The sequence below is a fragment of the Hemitrygon akajei genome, chromosome 15, assembly GCF_048418815.1.
Source record: "Hemitrygon akajei chromosome 15, sHemAka1.3, whole genome shotgun sequence".
In the NCBI taxonomy this organism is placed as follows: domain Eukaryota; kingdom Metazoa; phylum Chordata; class Chondrichthyes; order Myliobatiformes; family Dasyatidae; genus Hemitrygon; species Hemitrygon akajei.
In genome coordinates, this window is record NC_133138.1 from 24,284,838 (window position 1) to 24,304,306 (window position 19,469).

General features: G+C 38.1%; 1 protein-coding gene across 1 annotated transcript in view; it reads left to right on the plus strand.

Moving 5' to 3' along the window:
• Positions 1–19,469, plus strand: part of lars1b (leucyl-tRNA synthetase 1b) — a 49,322-nt gene that overhangs the window by 4,866 nt on the left and 24,987 nt on the right. The window contains exons 4-15 of the mRNA XM_073067304.1: positions 1,206–1,286; positions 5,085–5,219; positions 7,658–7,819; positions 8,846–8,958; positions 11,170–11,233; positions 13,628–13,695; positions 15,300–15,525; positions 16,325–16,412; positions 16,543–16,619; positions 17,413–17,466; positions 18,038–18,178; positions 18,748–18,825. Coding sequence (XP_072923405.1) covers positions 1,206–1,286; positions 5,085–5,219; positions 7,658–7,819; positions 8,846–8,958; positions 11,170–11,233; positions 13,628–13,695; positions 15,300–15,525; positions 16,325–16,412; positions 16,543–16,619; positions 17,413–17,466; positions 18,038–18,178; positions 18,748–18,825 — 1,287 coding nt within the window. The remainder of the gene's footprint in view (positions 1–1,205; positions 1,287–5,084; positions 5,220–7,657; positions 7,820–8,845; positions 8,959–11,169; positions 11,234–13,627; positions 13,696–15,299; positions 15,526–16,324; positions 16,413–16,542; positions 16,620–17,412; positions 17,467–18,037; positions 18,179–18,747; positions 18,826–19,469) is intronic.

A 19,469-nucleotide genomic window follows, 5' to 3' on the forward strand; every position in this document is an offset into this window, starting at 1 on the left:
AAATCTTGATCAAGGTATTTATATAGCTGGTGTAGTTCAGTTTCTGATCAATTGTGACTCTCCCCATTACTAATATTGAAAGATGTGGTTAGATCCTAGTTGGAAATGTTCATGGGCTAACACTTCTGTGGTACTGTTGTTTTCTGCCAATTATCAGCCTATGCTGGAATGTTTTACTGCCTGCAGACATTTGCTGAAGAAATGCAACTGTAATTGAACATAGTGCAATCACACGTGAATACCCTCATTTATGGCATTATGACAAATGAGTTGAAGACAGTTGGGCTAAGGACATATACCTGAAGTAATACTGCAATAATTATCCAGAGTTAATTGATCTTGAATAATCAGAGCCGTATTTCTTTGTATGAGGTTTGATTTCAACCAGTGTAATTTTTTTTACCTTTGCCCAATAACAAGTTTTACCAGATTGCCTTGATGCCTCACCCAGCCAAGTGTACTTGATACAAAGGCACTCACCTGACCTTCACTCTGGAGTTCAGTCTTTGGTCAATATTTGGACCAAGGCTGGATTGAGATCTGAAGCCATATGGTCCAACCAAAATCCAAACTGGGCATTGGGGAGTAGAGTATTGGGAAGAAAGTAATGTTTTTAGCATTGTCAGCAACAGCATTCATCACGTTGATGATTGAGAGTTGACGGAGTGGGTAATTAAATCGTTTGTTGGATTTGTCCTGCTATTGCTGAGCAGAAGGTAGGCTGATGATAATTGCCATTTAAATTACAGGATTAAAATATAAAATGTGCTGGAAGCTGGCATATGTGATAGAAGTACACGGTAAAGAAACATTTGTGATCTATTGATTCGATTACTTTCTTGTTTGCATGTATTTGGAATTTAAGACATTATATACTTGTTGATATGTTATATATTTTTTGTTTCTGGGTAATGCCACGAGGAGCCCAGGCATTACTATGTGACTGTGTTGGAGTGACAGTATGCACCAGTGTAATTTAGCAAATTGTTGGAATGAATATTTTCAAGTAAATTTTACTTTTTCAGGGGCAGAGAAAATGAAATTTTTTGTAAAAGGAATGAAGGGACTTGCCAATAGGAGCAAGATATCAGACCATCAAATTGATAGAATTTTTAAAATAAAGATAAAAAAAACACTTAAATTTACTGAAAAGACGATGTTTTCATGAACATTCATCTCTTTACTTCCCTATCTCCCATTACCAGTTTTCTGTAGGATTTCAACGTTTAAAGGGGAAAAGATGTTTGTTTCCTTTTGGACTACATTGCACTGGTATGCCCATTAAGGTTGGTATATTTTTTAACAACTAGCAATTACTCTTTATCAGTTAATACTGTATTAAGCTATCTGATTTTTGTACATTACAATATGAGTTTAAAGCTCATTCACTTATTTAACACTTTTTAGCATCCCAAATCATCTTTGGTGCTCCTAAAACATTATCAATCAAAGTTTAACACTGCAAGATAGAAAGAGACATCAACAAGCAGGCACCTGGGCCCAAGCAGTCCTTCCAGGCGAGGCAGCACCAGCTGGGGTCATCTGTTTTGTCCAGTGCTCCCGATGAGGCCTCCCCTACATTGGTGAGACCTGTTGTAAATTAGAGAACCACTTCACCATCCTCCACAAGCAGGACGTCCCAGTGGTCAAATATTTTAATTCCAATTCCCATTCCAGCTTTCTCTTGTGCCAAGATGAGGCCACCCTCAGGGTGGAGGAGGACCACCTAATATTCTGCCTGGGTCGCCTCCAACCTGATGGCATGAATGTCAATTTCCCCTTCTGATAAACAAATTTTCCCCCACCTCTCCTTTCCCACTCTGACCTTTTATTGCTTTTCACCTGCCTATTACTTCCTCCTGGGTCCCCTCCTCCTTTCCCCTATGGTCCATTCTTCTCTCTTATCAGATTCCATCTCCTCCAGCCCTTGACCTTCCCCACCAACCTATAACCTTCCAGCTCCCCCCACTTTTTTATTCTGGCATCTTACCCCTTTCTTTTCAGTCCTGAGGAAGGGTCTTGGCCCGAAACATCAGCTATCTATTCATTTCCATAGATGCTGCCTTTCCTGCTGAGTTTCTCCAGTATTTGTATGTGTTGCTTTGGATTTCCAGCATCTTCAGACTTCCTCATATTTGTAAATAAACATGGTTTTATAGAGCTATTTTAAAAATTAGCTTTATGTGTCACATGTACATTGAAACATTCAGCAAAATACACCATTTTGCATCAAACAAAATCAGTGAAGATTGTGATGGGCAAGTGTCATCAAACTTCTGGCACTAACATAGCATCCTCATTAACCCTAACCGTAAGTCTTTGAAACATGGGAGGAAACCAGAGCACTTGGGGGAAACCCACGTCATCACGGGGAGAATGTAGCAACTCCTTTTCAGCAGTAATGGGACTCGAACCTTGATATTTACAGCTGGTTGCTGTAAAGCATTGTGTTATCCTCCACACTACAATGCTGCCCCCTTCAAGGATAAGAGTGCTGAGATTTAGATGAAGAATTTCAGGGCCTACACCATGACAGAAATATATTTTATAATTGAAAGCACACCAAGATTGTAAAATTTGTGGGTCTTGATTAGCTACCAGAACAAAGATATAAGTCTGGGGAATTAAAAGAGAGGGAGATAGTTTGGAAATAGTGGTAAAGGAATGAAATTTGTAGCGCGAAAAACAACATGTTTATTCTTAATATTTTGCTGGAGGAGATTTCCACACGTGAAATACAGTACGTCAGTCATGATGTGAAATGAATGAGATATAGTAGAAAGGGATAAGGAAGGTACAGGTGAGAGTAACCTGAGTCTAATCAATATACATTTTCAAGAGGTGCATCTAATGTCAGGGAAATGTATGTAATATACATCCTGAATTTCTTTTTTTTTTGCAAACATCCACAAAAGCCCAAAGAATGAGTTACAGTTAAACAATAGAATCCCAAACCCCCCCCCCCCAGCTCCCCTCTCCCAACTCCCCTGTCCCACACACAAGCTACAGCAAGGCAACGACCCCTGCCCCCCCCAAACCCGGTTATTTGATATACCACAGGCTCTCTCTCTACCTAATAGTCTTCCAGGCCATGTCCTTGGGATGTCAACAAGCGGCCGGTTGTGAGGCCTTGAGAGTGGGTCCTATTCTCACAAAGAACCAAAGTCAGAGTGTAACTCCAGGTCAGGGTCTTCAAAAGAAACTTGAAAAGGAAAAAAGAGATATCAGAGATAGAAATGGAGCTGTTTCTGAAGATGCAAGCAAAGGAGTTGCTGTTTAGCGCCACGCTCTGATTTTGTGGAACCAGCAGAGCAGAAGCTTGGTGATGAAACGCAACGGGAGGGGAAAAACAAAGAACAAGTTGTTTTCTGGCTACAGTTCAATAGGTAAGAAAGTAATTGTCAGTGGTTCATCCCTGCTTTGACCACCCAAGTGACATCAGAGGAAGAAAATGGAGATGATCAATTGCCTTGCTGCTGAAGTTATTCTGTTTATTATTTTAAGCTTCACGAAAAATATAGTTTGAATTCCAGTTGATGATGAAAAGCAGGTTAAGTGAGTTTAAAGTGAAAGTTAAACATATCACATTATCCGAGGCCTCCATCAGTCAAAGTTGACCGTGGAACTTGCATCCTAGCTGTCTAGATGCACAAGCTAAGGCATTATGATATGGAAAGCAAGCTCTTGCCTATGTATCAAGCTCCCCCTCTCTACTCCTCTGATGAACCCAAAGGAATGGCAGAGACTGATGCAGCAGTGTCGTAGGAATTGCCAGTCAGCATTGAACTCAATGTAAGACTTGGGGACTCCAGCTCAGGATTTCTCCCTCGGGATTTACTCCTGAAGCCCATGAGTGGGTATAGCCGCAAGGCAGTGGAGGTTTGAGATCAGAATTTTCTGTCTCCTAGATGAGCTGCCAGCCATGGCTGACCTGTGCCATCTGCCCGAAGCGACTGGTTTTAAGGCACCAGTACCTGCCTTTGCCCCTCTCCTGTCAGTAGAAACAGCTCCACCAGGCTTAGTAGCTAAGCCACTTGTAAAGGCCAGGAGCTAGACTTAGTTGTCAAGGCTATTTGAGGCATGCCCCCCTTGGAGAATTTAATGGGTAGTGAGAGGTTGTCTGCATTACCACACCCGGCTATAACAACCTTAAGGAACCATCAGATCATATTCCATTAAAAACAAAAGACAAATGCATGTGACAGGTATGTTCACTGGCTAGACAGAGCTAACTGTTTCAGTCTAGTTTTAAACTATCCATTTCCTCATTTTTTAACTCTACCATCTTCTAAAACACTTCAGCAGTCTCAGGTACTCGTAACAATTGTTGACAACAACCTGTTGGCCAGTTAAACATCATTGATATATGAGTGCAGCCACCCAGCATTAAGCTATATATTGGGGGTGAAGTACACAACTGGACCCAATCCTGCATTCACTATTCACTTCATTGGAATGGTGAAATTGGATAGATTTTCTTTCTGCATTCACTAGCTTAGAGTATTGAGGCTAATTCATCAGTATTGAGTTCCCTACCTTGGATCCATCTAAATGTGAACCTTTATACCACACTTGTATTCCCAAAAGAGAAACTCAGAAACAGGTAATTGTTTTGAGTTCCTAAAGTGGCTTATGGATATAAACTTTTATGGGTAGGAAGTTTATAATAACTATTGATTTAGCTTGGAACAAATAGCTTATGGTCAGTGTATCCCTTACTAAATGGAATAAATTGATTTTGGATCTGAAGTGCCTATCCTATGACTGTGTAATAGCCTGTACTTAGAGTTTTTATTAGCTCAATGTTCAACCCAGCATGGATGGAGAGCGTGCAAGGAGTTGGCCGGATTTAAACCTAGGACCACTCGTCTCGAAGTTCTGTGTGGATGCCATTATATGACCGGTGGCTATGCCATTTTAAAACCAAAATAAAAGTAGATAATGACCGCATTCCACTTGAAAACCTAAATCAACTTCTAATTTGGCTGTGAATTTCTAAAACTGACTAACAAAATCAAAGTGTCACCTGGATACCAACTCAATTTATGAATAACTCTTCCCTGCAATTATGAATTTATTTCTAGGCTTGTGCTGACAAACTGAAGCGAGAGCTGGAATTATATGGTTATCCACCTCAGTTCCCAGAAGAGGAAGAGGAGGAAGAGAAACCTTCAAAAACTGAAGAAGGAATCATTATAGACAAGGCAAAAGGGAAGAAGGTAGGTAGTATTGCACACTTAGTCTTTGGTAGTAAATGTTCAATCATGATATTTTATTTGTGTTTCAAATAAAAATGTACATTCCATTTTGATACATATCTCTTTGTATTAAGTAACTGGTATGTTGAATTCATGATTAGAGCATGTTCTTATACAAAGTAAAGACCTTCTCAAAATTTAGTTTGGAGAGAGTAGACATGGAAATATTGTAGAGGCAAATTACATTTTAATGAAAATTAATTGAAAATTATTAATAATAGTTAATAATGATTATAATGGGTTCATCTTTCACTTGCTAACTTAGGTCTTGGTGTAGATCCTGGGAGATGACATAAGTAGTTATTTACATGAAGACTGTACTTTGGAATCAGACTTGTGCTTGCTATGTATTTTGGGTTTACAGTATTGAGTTTAAGGTCACTGGCCATTTCATCATTGCCATTGTTTCTTGTACAATCTGGGGAATACTGTTAATGTGAGAGATTCATAGCTATGGGGTGACCCCGGAATCATAACAGAAGGGCACGCTTTGATCGTACTGAATACTGATCTTCCACAACATCAGCTCTTTCTGTTCATTTCAAAATGTGTGTACAGTATTGTGCAAAAGTCTTAGACACTCCAGATTTTTTATATAAATTTTGTTCTAGATGTTTATTTTGTCTCCTGTATCAGTGTGTCAGTAGAAAAGAGCAAATTTTAGATTAAATGTTTCAGAGAAATCATTGTACTTTGTTAAAGAAAATAACATATTAAGCAAATTAAAACGTGATTACTTTTTAAGCATATAGCCCAGTGCACGATTAAACAGAGAGCAAATAGGTACTAATGATCAATGACATAATGAGCTGAATGAACTAAATTGATAAACTGAAACAGAAACCAAACCTAAAAGTGACTGTGGCAGATATGACAGTTTAACCTTCGAATCATCAGTTCTTACACCATGGCAAGAGGGAGCATAGCAATAAAACTCAAGGTGATTGTCTTACATCAGAAAGTTCTCACCCAAGCACCAATGTTGTGGCAGACTGAAGTTTCAAGATGCTCTGTCCAGGCTCTTCTGAAGAAGCACAAAGAAACGGGCAAGGTTGAGAGCCAGAGGCATAGTGGTCAGCATTAGAAACTGAATACAACAGGCTAGAGATACTTCACACTGATGTTTCTTCTAAATCCAAAGAAATCTAGCACTGCCCTCAGCTCTAAACTCACAGAAACCATGGAAACCTTTGTGATTTTGTTTTGCTGTTTGGGTGCTTCAGCACTTTGCAGTCTCTGAGTTTCTGGGAGCCAGAGGCAGCATGAGCAAACCTTGAGGTGATAAGCTTGCAGGATGGTGCGCAAGCCAATGTTTCACCCCATTTCACTGATTATAGCTCCCATTGTTCACTGATTGAAATGATGAGAGTGATTGAAGCATCAGGGCAAGTGCAGGAGTTTCAAGATCATTTGGGTTTGACTATCTAATGTCCCTTCCAAAATCTTGTCGATTTTGAAAGAGTCAAAAGTAGCAACAACCATGTACCCCCAATTTCCACTGATAAGTGTGAGATGGTTCATTTTGGTAGGTCAAATATGATGGCAGAATATAGCATCTTGGCAGTGTGGAGGATCAGAGGGATCTTGGGGTCTGAGTCCATAGGACACTCAAAGCTGCTATGCAGGTTGACTCTGTGGTTAAGAAGGTATATGGTGCATTGACCTTCATTAATCGTGGGATTGAGTTTAAGAGCCAAGAGGTAATGTTGCAGCTATGTAGGATCCCGGTCAGGCCCCACTTGGAGTACTGTGCTCAATTCTGGTCACCTCACTACAGGAAGGACCTGGAAACCATAGAAAGGGTGCAGAGGAGATTTACAAGGATGTTGCCTGGATTGGGGAGCATGCCTTATGAGAATAGGTTGAGTGAACTTGGCCTTTTCTCCTTGGAGCGAAGGAGGATGAGAGGTGACCTGATAGAGGTGTCCAAGATGATGAGAGGCATTGATAGTGTGGATAGTTGAAGCTTTTCCCCAGGGCTGAAATGGCTAGCACGAAAGGGCATAGTTTTAAGATGCTAGAAGTAGGTACGGAGGAGATGTCAGGGGTAAGCTTTTTTATGCAGAGAATGGTGAGTGCGTGGAATGGGCTGCAGGGCGGCGGTGGTGAAGGTGGAAATGATAGGGTCTTTTAAGAGACTCCTGGATGGATTCATGGAGCTTAGAAAAATAGAGGGCTATGGGTAAGCCTAGGTCGTTCTAAGGTAAGGACATATTCGGCTCAGCTTTTTGGGGCGAAGGGCCTGTATTGTGCTGTAGGTTTTCTATGTTTCTATGAATTTGGCATGCACGTAATGTTATTAGCTCCACTTCAGAAGATTCAGAATCTAACACGTTGTGATTTCAGATAGTCTTTTCTGTTGGATGATTTCTCTGATCATTTTATTCTGTCTGTTCCAGAGTAAAGCAGCTGCTAAAGCAGGCCAAGCCAAGTTCCAGTGGAATATCATGAAATCATTGGGCCTGACTAATGAAGAAATTGTGAAATTTGCAGAAGCTGAACACTGGCTTGGTTACTTTCCAGTTTTGGCTGTCCAGGATCTTAAAAGAATGGGATTGAAGGTCTGTTTTATTTTACTCACGTGCCAATAGTAAACCCAGCTATTAGCATGTATTTGCTTCCCACATCATTAAGTAAACGTTTGCCTTTTTTATTTGCTTAAATCCAGTTACACCAAAATATAAATTCTATTATCAGTACTTGGTTAGGAACAGCAGAAGATAACTAATAATTCCTGTTTGGTAGATCAAGAGAATTTGGAAAGTCAGCCATAATCTCCACCTCTCTTGGAATAAAGTGGATGGTCCAGGAAAAGCATTTTTGAATGCAGTCAAAAGGCTGTGGTTGCTGTAAATCTGCAGTTAAACCAGAAAACATTGAGAATATTCAGCACATCAGATGGTATCACTGTCTTGCTGAACATTTCCAGCATTTTGTTGTTAATTTTGAATTGGGCTATGGTTTCTGCTTCTGTCCTGCATTTGTTACTGCTTTTCTTTATGTCCACAAAGTTCTAAGGATTAAGATGAGATTGTGCTTCCCAATTTGTGGGAAATGTGTAATCAGGTTAATTGTAGTTTTTGTTCCAAACTATATTTTTGATTGCAAATGAAAAGAAAATGAAATTCTACTGTTATCTGTAAAGATAATGTGTCCATATCGGAGTAGATATATCAGTGTATATTTTCTGATGGAGGCTTTACAATATAATGTGCTAATAATTAACAAGCGCTCACAATTCTGAGCACCTGGCACTGGTTAAGATGAGCCGCCAAGTTGGGGGGGGGGGGGGTGGGGGAGGAAGAAATTCTCTAGACTGTTGTGGACATCTGAGGCATATAACAATGCCAGTGAGAATAAAAGCACGACTCCCAGCAGCTGAGATCAATAAACTGACATTTGACAATTCTTGGAGTAATTATTGGAGTAATTGAGTTTGAGTTTGAGTTCAAACCAGCTTGAGTTCAAATGAAATTTGGGGATTATTCTGTATTAATATGTATTTGCAAGGTTCGATCATTTAATATTATGTTGATTGTAGTTCAATATTGTAGAATTTAATTTTAGATTATATGAACTCTTAACAGGTTGATTGGCGGCGCTCCTTCATCACTACAGATGCAAACCCTTTTTATGATTCATTTGTCAAGTGGCAATTTGTGACTTTAAAAGAAAAGAAGAAGGTCAAGTTTGGAAAAAGGTATTGTTCTCTCGGTGCTAATCAAAATGAAATATGTTTTGAAATTAGTTAGCTTAGAAGTGTTTTTTTTTTGGTGTAATGAAGAAAAATTTCCATTTTTGCTTTGATAGCTCGTAATGTTCAGTTTTGAGGATGTCTTGTGGGTGTTTTCAACCATTTCCTGATAAGGTTCTTTACATTGGGAAAACTGGACATCAAATGCTAATGTTATTTCCTGTTTTCCTTTTGCACCCATAATGATATCATGATATCTGTACAATGAGTATTATAAACTCAAAGGCAGAAATTATATCAGAGGTTTTATCTCCCATCCTCCTTGAAGTATCAGTTTGCAGTTTCCATTCTGCTGGTACACTCCTGGAACTTAAAGAATTTTCAAAATGTTCAACTAATATTCCTGTCATCTCTGCAGACTCTTTCTTCAAAATCTTTTGATGCAGAGTTTTAGGTCTTGGTAACTTGTTTGCTTTTCATCCCAATAGTTTCTTTTTCCCAATATTCTGAGCGTCATGAGAAGGACTGTTACAAGTTCTTCCCTTCTGTTTGAAACTAGTCCATCTGTTCTCCTTACGATATTTGCAATGTCCTCCAGCATGAAGTCTAATGTCAAGTATTGTTTTAAATTGCCCACTCTCACTCTCCAGGGATCCCACAGTTTCCTTAGGTATCCTCTTCCATTTCAGATATCCATAGAAGATCTGGTTTGTTTTGATTCTGCTTACCCATTTACTCATATAATCAGTTTCTCCCTCATTAGCTATTGTTTGCTGCTTGTTCCTGGGAAAGTATCTAATCCTCTGGTCTACCACCAGCTTTTAGCTCTCTGTATGCTTTAGATTTTGATTTAATATTTTCATTGGCCACATTTGTTAACCAGTTTCATCTATCTAATTGTGCCTCTCTTTATCATAATGTCACACGTCGTTTGACTCACCAAGTAACCATCAAGCACCCATCTAGAGTACACTAATCCCCTTTTCTTCAACCCGCATTTCTTTTAGCCCCCCTTTCCACACACACACTCTCTCTCTGTCTCTTGCTCTCTCTCTCGCTCTCTCTCATCCACCTGCAAATGGTATTGTTAGACTTTCCACCCCCGTTTTAGGGATTCCTGTTTCTGGTTTTCTTTCCAACATTTTCATTCTTGGATTTTCATTCATCTGGTTTTCTCACTTTCATTGATAGTAGTTTGATCTTCTTATTTAATTAGTTAAATTCTTTCAAACAAGGCTCATTTCCTTCTGCAAATGTTCCACATAAGTCTTGAAACATGTAGGTTCTAGTTGAAAATCATTGGTGCTGATGAGTTTGTTGGTTACAGTGAATCTTCTCCTTGTTGGTTTTGGAGCATTCTGTTGGTGTAGATGATCCTGAATGCTCTAAAGAAATTCACCACTTTCTCTCATACGGTGGACTGCTTATCTAAATGTAATGAAGAAATATCCCCTCGTTCAAAGCAATCGGTATTTCCTGCAGACTCATCTAATCATTTTGCTACTTCAGAGCTTTTACTTGTGTTCCACTCCCATTTTATCTGTTTCCCAATTTTACTTGTATCAACTATTACGTGCTTCTCATTTCGTCCCTCATCATTGAAATGATTTCATTCCAATTGCAAAGACTAATCTTCTCCCACCCCCCTTTTCTAATCTTTTGTATTGACTTCTGTGTCTCGCACATGACTAGTTTGCTGTCCTCACCAATTTGCAGTCTGTTCAGAAATTTCTTTATTATTATATGTCAAATATAAATTTAAAAGTTCAGTTCTTTGACTTTTTACTGCAATTGTTTAGAGAAGGAACACTTACTTGGGCTACGCAACTTAACTGTTCTTGTCTTTTTTATGATATTTTGTACTTTTTGTTCCTTGGTTAATTATTTCATATTTTTTTTAATGTCCCATTTGTCTAGAGTATGTATATTACAATCTTTGGTCTTGAGAGCTGCAAGAAATCAGAAAACAAACTCCAAACAACTGTTTATTGAGTATTACTGCATCATCTCTTGAGTATCAGATAGAGGATCATAGTTCATTACTTAACTCATGATATCAAATATTGAAATTTCTTTATGTCCAACAGTTTTTATTTCTTTTTGTATTTTACTTTTGATAATTTTCTAAGAAGCATATTGCAACAGCTATCTGTAAACTTTTCCCTTCAAATTTGTAATGCTGCGAATAGAAATTGATTACAAAATCCTCCTTTTCAGATACACTATTTATTCTCCAAAGGATGGGCAACCGTGCATGGATCATGATCGACAGACTGGAGAGGTAGGAATGTAGGTGACAGCAATCCAATGAAAACCATTTGTTATAGAATTAATTTTCATCTATAGCTGAAAATAATCTAGCTTATCACCTTTGATTTGTTTTCGTTGTACCTACATCTCTCCAAGTTTCAAATCAACCTGTGACTAATTGTGAGGAACAAATTTATACACATTTAATTTTATTATCATTGGTTACAGTCAACCCTTTTGGAGGGGAAAAACTAAAGTTGTAAGGAAATCAAAACAGTTCTATTTGTAAATTATCTGGTACTTGGAGTCTTTGCTTCTGGTAGGGAACCTTAGGATGTGGTTAATTCGTACCTTATGCGAATATTTATTGTAAATCTGTAGAATTAATTGTGTGTTGCCCATAAATGTATCATTTTGACATTTTAAAAATGTCAATATTTTCACAAAGTTCATGCTTAGGCAAAATATGACCATTATCAATATTCTGGTCATTTAGAAAATTACACCTGTATTCTGCAGATATTCTCAGACTTTCTTTATTGCAATTGGATATAATGAAGAAAGGGAAGAGTGTGGGAAATGTTGCTCTTTGAATTGCTTGGCATTGCAATTTCATATTATAACCATATAACAATTACAGCACCGAAACAAGCCATCTTGGCCCTTCTAGTCCGTGCCCAATTTGGAATAGTTGGAATAGTTAACATAAAAATGGAGTTCTACTGGTAGTTCAATTCGGAAAAGCGTTTAAAAGGAGAAAATTTTGTAATCACTCAGCAGGTTAGGTAGCATCTATGGAAAGAGAAACAGAGGATTATGACAGAATCTCCTTATCATTGGTACAGTTTCCATTGTTGAATATTTCATGTGTTTTTGCATGTTTTATATGAAAAAAGTTATAAATTGAAATTATAATTTCCATTAAGCTATAATTGAAGGCTGTAACTTAATAAACATTCATAAACTTGACACTTAGTAAGTTACTGCCTTCAATTATAACTTAAGAAACATGTTGTATAGCGAACAATGGTTAAACAGCAAGCCAACATATTTATAGTAATTACAGTCATCCCTCAATATCCGCAGGGAATTGTTTCCAGGACCGCCTGCGGATACCAAAATCCGCGGATGCTCAAGTCCCTCCTATAAAATGGCGTAGTTTTGCATATAACCTATGCACATCCTCCCGTATACTTTAAGTCATCTCTAGATTACTTATAATACCTAATACAATGTAAATACTATGCAGATAGTTGTTATACTGTATTGTTTAGGGAATAATGACAAGAAAAAAGTCTGTACATGTTCAGTACAGACGCAACCATAGTAGGTCTTCTGGGAACGCTGATGCTGCCTCGGCATCAGCCGATGCTGATTCTCCCATGATCTTTAAGTTCTTGAGGCTGTAGCGCTTTACATAGCTAGCCAGCTATCCCTTATTAGCCTTAAGCTCCTTCCTCTTGCTCACAACACAAGTAGCGAATGAACGAGACGCGAGGCGAACAATGCTCAAACAACGAGTGCTGGAGAGAGACTGAGGATCTGTGAAATGGCGGGAGGCTACAGCAGGGTATGCCTACACATCACTCATTTGTGTGGATTCAGCGTAGTGCTCAGCATGTGGCAAATTCAAGTTTTGCTTTTTGGAACTTTCTGGAATTTTTTTGGGAATATTTCGATCCACACTTAGTTGAATCCGAGGATAGGACTGTACCTATTTCACAGTTTAGGATCCTGGAGAAACAACATCTCTGACACTAATTGCCAAATATAAATAAAAGTATTTACTGTAGTTATTGACTGCTCACCCTTTACAGTTCATGGTCTGTAAATTTGTATGAGTGCAGAATAACTCCAGAAGATGGATATAGTCATGAAGTTGTACCCCAACAACAATTAATCATTTAATAGTTTCTCTTTCCACGCTCCGTTACCCTCAATTTTAAGATGTCCGTTTTGTGCACACTTTTATACTATAGCTGTACGGATCAAAAATTCATCAATGCCAGTCTAGGCAGATTAAATGTCTAGAAATGCTTCATAAGTAGTTCCTTTGAATGTTAGCTTCTGTATTGTAAAACTTCACTATGTATTCTTTGCCGTAAGAAGCAAATCATGATTGATTCTGGAAACCAGTCATTAAAATACATTGACCAATTTATTATATACATGACAGAAACTCACTACCCTTTATCCAGGCATTTACTTGATGTATTTTGTAATCTATCATGACCCATCCACAATCTCCTTGAAAATTTTGTGTGCTTTGAATTATAAATAGTATTGGAATTGACAGAAGTTTGAAATGGTGACCTTCTCAAGTAAACTATTGCAATGATATGATCTCTATGTGTAATAAACCAAAGAAATAGGCATCGCTTGAGCACTTTATTTCTACCTCATTTACTTTGTGGTTTTGTTTCAGGGTGTGGGACCTCAGGAATATACTTTAATTAAAATGAAGATCCTTGAGCCTTATCCTGCAAAACTAAGGTACAATTTTCACTTGTGAATAAGCAAGTTGATTTTTATCTCATTTAGTGTCTGAATTTGACCTTCCATCTCTGAAATTAAGTTACTGCTGCCTGACCTGTTTTTAAAGACCGTAGTAATATATCATTACACAGGATATTTAAGAATTTGGTGAGGTAAACTAACACTGGAGGAAAAATTGGATTAATAAAGTTTTTTTAATATAAAATATCATTCGATTATGGAGTGTAATTGAGAACTGCAGAAACTCCTAGTCCAGTAAATCATATTGAGTGGGAGTTGAAAAGCATTTACATTTTGTTTTGTTGACCATCTTTTAGGACATTGGTCACAATCCATAATTAAGGACCCACTTGTTGATTTATTAACAAATTAGATAGTATTTCATTAAAGGCAAGACAGTTTGTAATGTTGATGAGGCTAACATTTATTAATACCATCTCTTTTTAGCTGGGTGACACATTGGTTACACATTATACAGGCATATATTTCTCCATTTACAGAATTTCCAAGAGATTTTAATTGAATCTGCATTAACATTGCAGCAGATTATTACTCTCCTTTTTGCCTGCTGTGGACATGATTTTAAAAAATGATAATTCTTCCTGCAAATGCTTCTTTGTTGAACCAACTTCCCTCATCTGACATTGTTTAATCATGCTTCAGTTATTGAGTACAGGCAGTCCCTGGGTTACAAATGAATTCCGTTCCTAAGTCTGTCTTTAAGTCGGAACAGGCTCATCCGGTATTATTTAGCGTCAGTTAGTCAAACGTTTGTCTTAGTATATAGTATATATTTTACCGTTCTATGCATATAAAACATTTAAGAAACCTAAGTATTTCAATAATTAAACCACTGCATTGCTTAGTAATAATTGTAGCTTTCATCGGGGCAGGGCCTTTCACATGCTCCATTATTCTCACTTTATCCTTTAAAATTGTTCCGATCATTGACCAACTGTAGCCTAACAATTTTCCAATGACCAATGGCGCTTCACCTCTTTCTGATCGCTTTATTATTTCCACTTTATTTTCAATCGTGATCGTTTTCCGTCAACGGAACAGAAACACTGCAGATTCAGCAGCAGCTGCAGGCTGCGGATCCTGAGCTCTCCCGGGTCCTAAAGTCCAACCGCAATGAGACAGGTTAAATGGGACGTGGGGGCGGTGCTGACTGGAAAGGTGGGGGGGGGGGGTGGTCAAGGTGAATCTTGCTAAGAAAAATTTAAGCCAAATACAAAGTTACACACTCAACACAGTGTTAGCTGCAACGTGATCTGACTTAAAATGGTGGACGGTGTTCTCCTTCCTCAAGCCAACAAATTTTTAATATAATAGGCTTCATGGTAGGCCGTTCGTAAGTACGAGTTGTTCGTAAGTGGGACGTTCCTAACTCAGGGACTGCCTGTATATTTGTGAATCTCAGTAAAATAGATGTTTCATTGGGTGTTATATTGTGTAGCTATTATTACAATGCACAAAATTCATTTAAAATCTGAGGCTGGGGATAGAATAATTGGGGGAAAAAGTTCAACTTTATATGTGGCAAAAAAAACATAATTGCTATCCACCTTAGGCAATCGGTTTCATTTTCTGTTTTGCAGTGGCCTTAAAGGTAAAAACGTCTTTCTGGTGGCTGCTACTTTAAGACCAGAGACCATGTTTGGACAAACCAATTGCTGGGTTCGCCCTGACATGAGGTATATTGCTTTTGAAATAATGAATGGAGACGTATTTATCTGTACACAGCGGGCAGCAAGGAATATGTCTTTCCAGGGGTTTACCAAAGAGAATGGAAAAGTGCCTTTGGTGATGGAGCTAATTGGAGAGGTAAGTTCTAGATAGATAGATAGATAGATACTTTATTCATCCCCATGGGGAAATTCAACATTTTTTCCAATGTCCCATACACTTGTTGTAGCAAAACTAATTACATACAATACTTAACTCAGTAAAAATATGATATGCATCTAAATCACTCTCTCAAAAAGCATTAATAATAGCTTTTAAAAAGTTCTTAAGTAGTTTACTTAAATACATTAAATACAATCAACCCCGGCACTTTAACATATCTTACTCCTGGCGGTTGAATTGTAAAGCCTAATGGCATTGGGGAGTATTGACCTCTTCATCCTGTCTGAGGAGCATTGCATCGATAGCAACCTGTCGCTGAAACTGCTTCTCTGTCTCTGGATGGTGCTATGTAGAGGATGTTCAGGGTTTTCCATAATTGACCGTAGCCTACTCAGCGCCCTTCGCTCAGCTACCGATGTTATACTCTCCAGTACTATGCCCACGACAGAGCCCGCCTTCCTTACCAGCTTATTAAGACGTGAGGCATCCCTCTTCTTAATGCTGCCTTCCCAACACGCCACCACAAAGAAGAGGGCGCTCTCCACAACTGACCTATAGAACATCTTCAGCATCTCACTGCAGACATTGAATGACGCCAACCTTCTAAGGAAGTACTTACTGCACATTGGTGATTTGTGCATACTTTTGAATGAAATGTCTTTTTCTGAAAGCTCCGCAATATTGTGAATATTATACGATCTTAGCAGAAAATACTGAAAATGGAAAAAAAATATTTATTCTAGTTGATTTGAACATATTTTATGTTTTTCTCCAGGACATCCTCGGTGTGTCACTGAGTGCTCCTTTGACATCCTACAATGTTATCTATGCTCTTCCTATGCTCACCATCAAAGAAGAAAAAGGTACTCCATGTTCTTATACCAGATGTTAGCGTATAGAACTGATTCAGATTTGGAAACTCAAAAACTACCTATCTAAGCAACTGACAGTCTCCATTTTTGCACAAGTGTTTTTTTTCTCTTCCCTCAACAGGCACTGGCATTGTTACCAGTGTTCCATCTGATGCTCCAGATGACATTGCAGCTCTCCGAGACCTCAAGAATAAGAAGGTATATTGTAATTTTCCTTTTTATTACTGATAATCCATTCTCAGTGCTGAAGACATTAAGTCCTTGCTTGATTGCTGGAATTGTATAACCTCTGGTACTTAAGTTAATAGTCATTGTTCTCATGCAGAGTTTTCAAAGGATGCCAAATTTCAGATGAATATTTTGTGGAAGTCCTTGACTTATTTTGGTATCAAATTTTAGCTGGTACGTTTCTGTGAAGAGTACTTGTGTATGAAGTGCCTATAGTCAGTCTGGCTGTAATTTATATTTGATTTTCCTCCTGTTTGGAGTGAAGCTCAAGGGGGAAATTGCACTGGAAATGAACATCTATGCTTGTCGATTTCCTTTTGTTCTGTTCATGGGCTTGGTTGCAGCTGGTGAGCAGTATGTCATAGAGAGTTCAGAACAGAAGCCAATCCCATGTTGCAGCTGTCCTTTGCAATCTGTTTTATCAGCATTTCCTTTTCTCGGCCATTATCCTTAGGCCAAGATGCCAAACCTGGTTCACTGAAGAAAAATGTGTCTGGAGGAGTTGTACGACATGGGCCTGAAAGTGAGATGCCTGTTTTTGAAAGTACAAAATAGGCCAAACATTTGCCAAACAGCAGATCTAAACTCTGCAGTCTTTGCCACCACTAGTTATAAGTGTATGTGGACAATTAAACAGCTGGTGAGAGGAGCAGCTTCACTTAAAAAAGGAAGTTTTAACTACACCTGTAACACTTGCAACTAACATGCTGCTATTATTGCATATTGAATTTTGAAAGAGCTTAAGTTTTTTGTTTTTTTTTAGGCACTGAGGGAGAAGTACAGAATTTCTGATGAAAAGGTCCTACCCTTTGAACCAGTGAGTATTCCTAAACTGAACAATAAATGAGAAGCTAGCTCATATTTCCCCTTATGTCCTGTTAAGACCCAAAGTAAGTCTATCTTTATTGTGGCTCTTATTCAAATAGTGATGTGTAATTACTGTTAACCTTGTCTACCAGTTTGGAGAGAATATCCCCAAATCCCCGATTCTCATTAAGTAACCATTTTCTCAGTCCAATTTGTAGTTCTAGTATTGCCTGGTTTGTGCAGATGTAATACTATTTTCCATTTCAAAATGAGATCCGTTCTTTGAAAATTTCTTGGCTCATTCTTCCCACTTACTCCCAAGTAACCCCTTTGAGCTGCATAAAATTGGAAATTAGACTAACCGATCTACTAAAATTGACTTGAAAATCAATTAGAATCTGTTTATTGAAGGTTTCACTCAATGTTGAAGTAACCAAGCCTGTCACTAGAGGGTCCTCGTGAGCTTTGAATTTGATAGATCTGTGTGTTTCTCATCATTATAGTGAGGATGAAGACATGCAATGTATTTGAGTTTGAGTGCTATTTAGTAATGTCTTATTTTCCGTGCTGCTTGTTTTTAGGTTCCTATTATTGAAATCCCAGGCTATGGAAACCTCTCAGCACCAACTGTGTGTGATCAATTGAAGATTCAAAGTCAAAATGATAGGGAAAAGCTTGCAGAGGCCAAAGAGAAAGTTTACCTGAAAGGTTTTTATGAAGGGGTGAGTAATATATTTCCACACTTATTTTAATTTCCACTTGATCTTTGCAATGCCACTGGTCATAGTTATACAGCATGGAAACAGGATCCTTGGACCACTGAGTGCACGCATTCCATGTGCTAATTCCAATTTCCCATTCTACCACTCACCTTCGCACCAGGGGCAATTTCTACGGCCAGTTAATCTATGAACCCAGATATCTGCAGCATATGGAATGCAGCTTGAACATCTGCAATCATGGGGCGTGTACTAACATCATACAGACAGTACTTGAAGTTTTTGGAGGTGTGAGGAAGCAGTTATTCTAGCTGTGACACTATGCCTATGTGTAGTCAGCTTCAGGATTGTTTGTAAAGAGTGCTTTAGGTCAAAATGTATTGGTGCATCATTACTGCTATGATAAATCTGTATAATTAGTAGAAGGTACTAATGCAATTGTTGCTTTGCAGAGAGTAATTACTTTTCATTTAAGATCAAGCCCTCACAGACCTCTTATTCATTTTAACTTGAGGGCAAATTAGGTCAGGGTAATAACTGATTGAATATTTATAAAGCTTTTTCTGATGTAGGTAATGCTTGTGGATGGGTTCAAAGGACAGAAGGTGCATGAAGTCAAGAAGCTAATTCAACAAAAAATGATAGACAATGTAAGTTTTGCTTTTAATTTATTCAGCAACAACTTTAAACAACCATACAGATCAGAAATATTGTGACTGCTGAGTTGCCAGTTTGTTGGATTGATTTACTGTATCAGGTGCTGAGTGGCTTTAAACTGCTAGCACAGTTGACCTTCTTCATTGATTAGGTTTGAATGGAATACTAAGTTTGTAATGGCCACGTGCTATCAGAATAATAATATTGATGGATGAGAGGAATAGGAAGAAAAGTGGACTAAAATTACACAGGTCTTAATGTACCAGAACATTGAATAGTACCAGATTTAAACCTTTCAGCTTTCTCACCTCTAAAATTATTTAGTAGCTCTTGATATAATCTGATCTTTTGATTCCCATCATTTCCAAAAGGTCATCTGCCACTGTTTTAAGTATGCAATGATTTAACAGTAATTCAGGATATAAAATTCCAGATTCACAACTGTTTAAGTGGAGGAATTTCTTCCTATTGCCATCCTGTACATTCATCCCTTTTAAATGAAAAATAACACTTCAATTTTCTGGCCTATTTCTTTCTCTTGTGCAACAGTTTCTTTGTATTAGGAACATGTCCATTGAATTTTCACTTGGACTTCAATAAGATGGGTTTTTCTTACATATGATCAAAACTATACAGA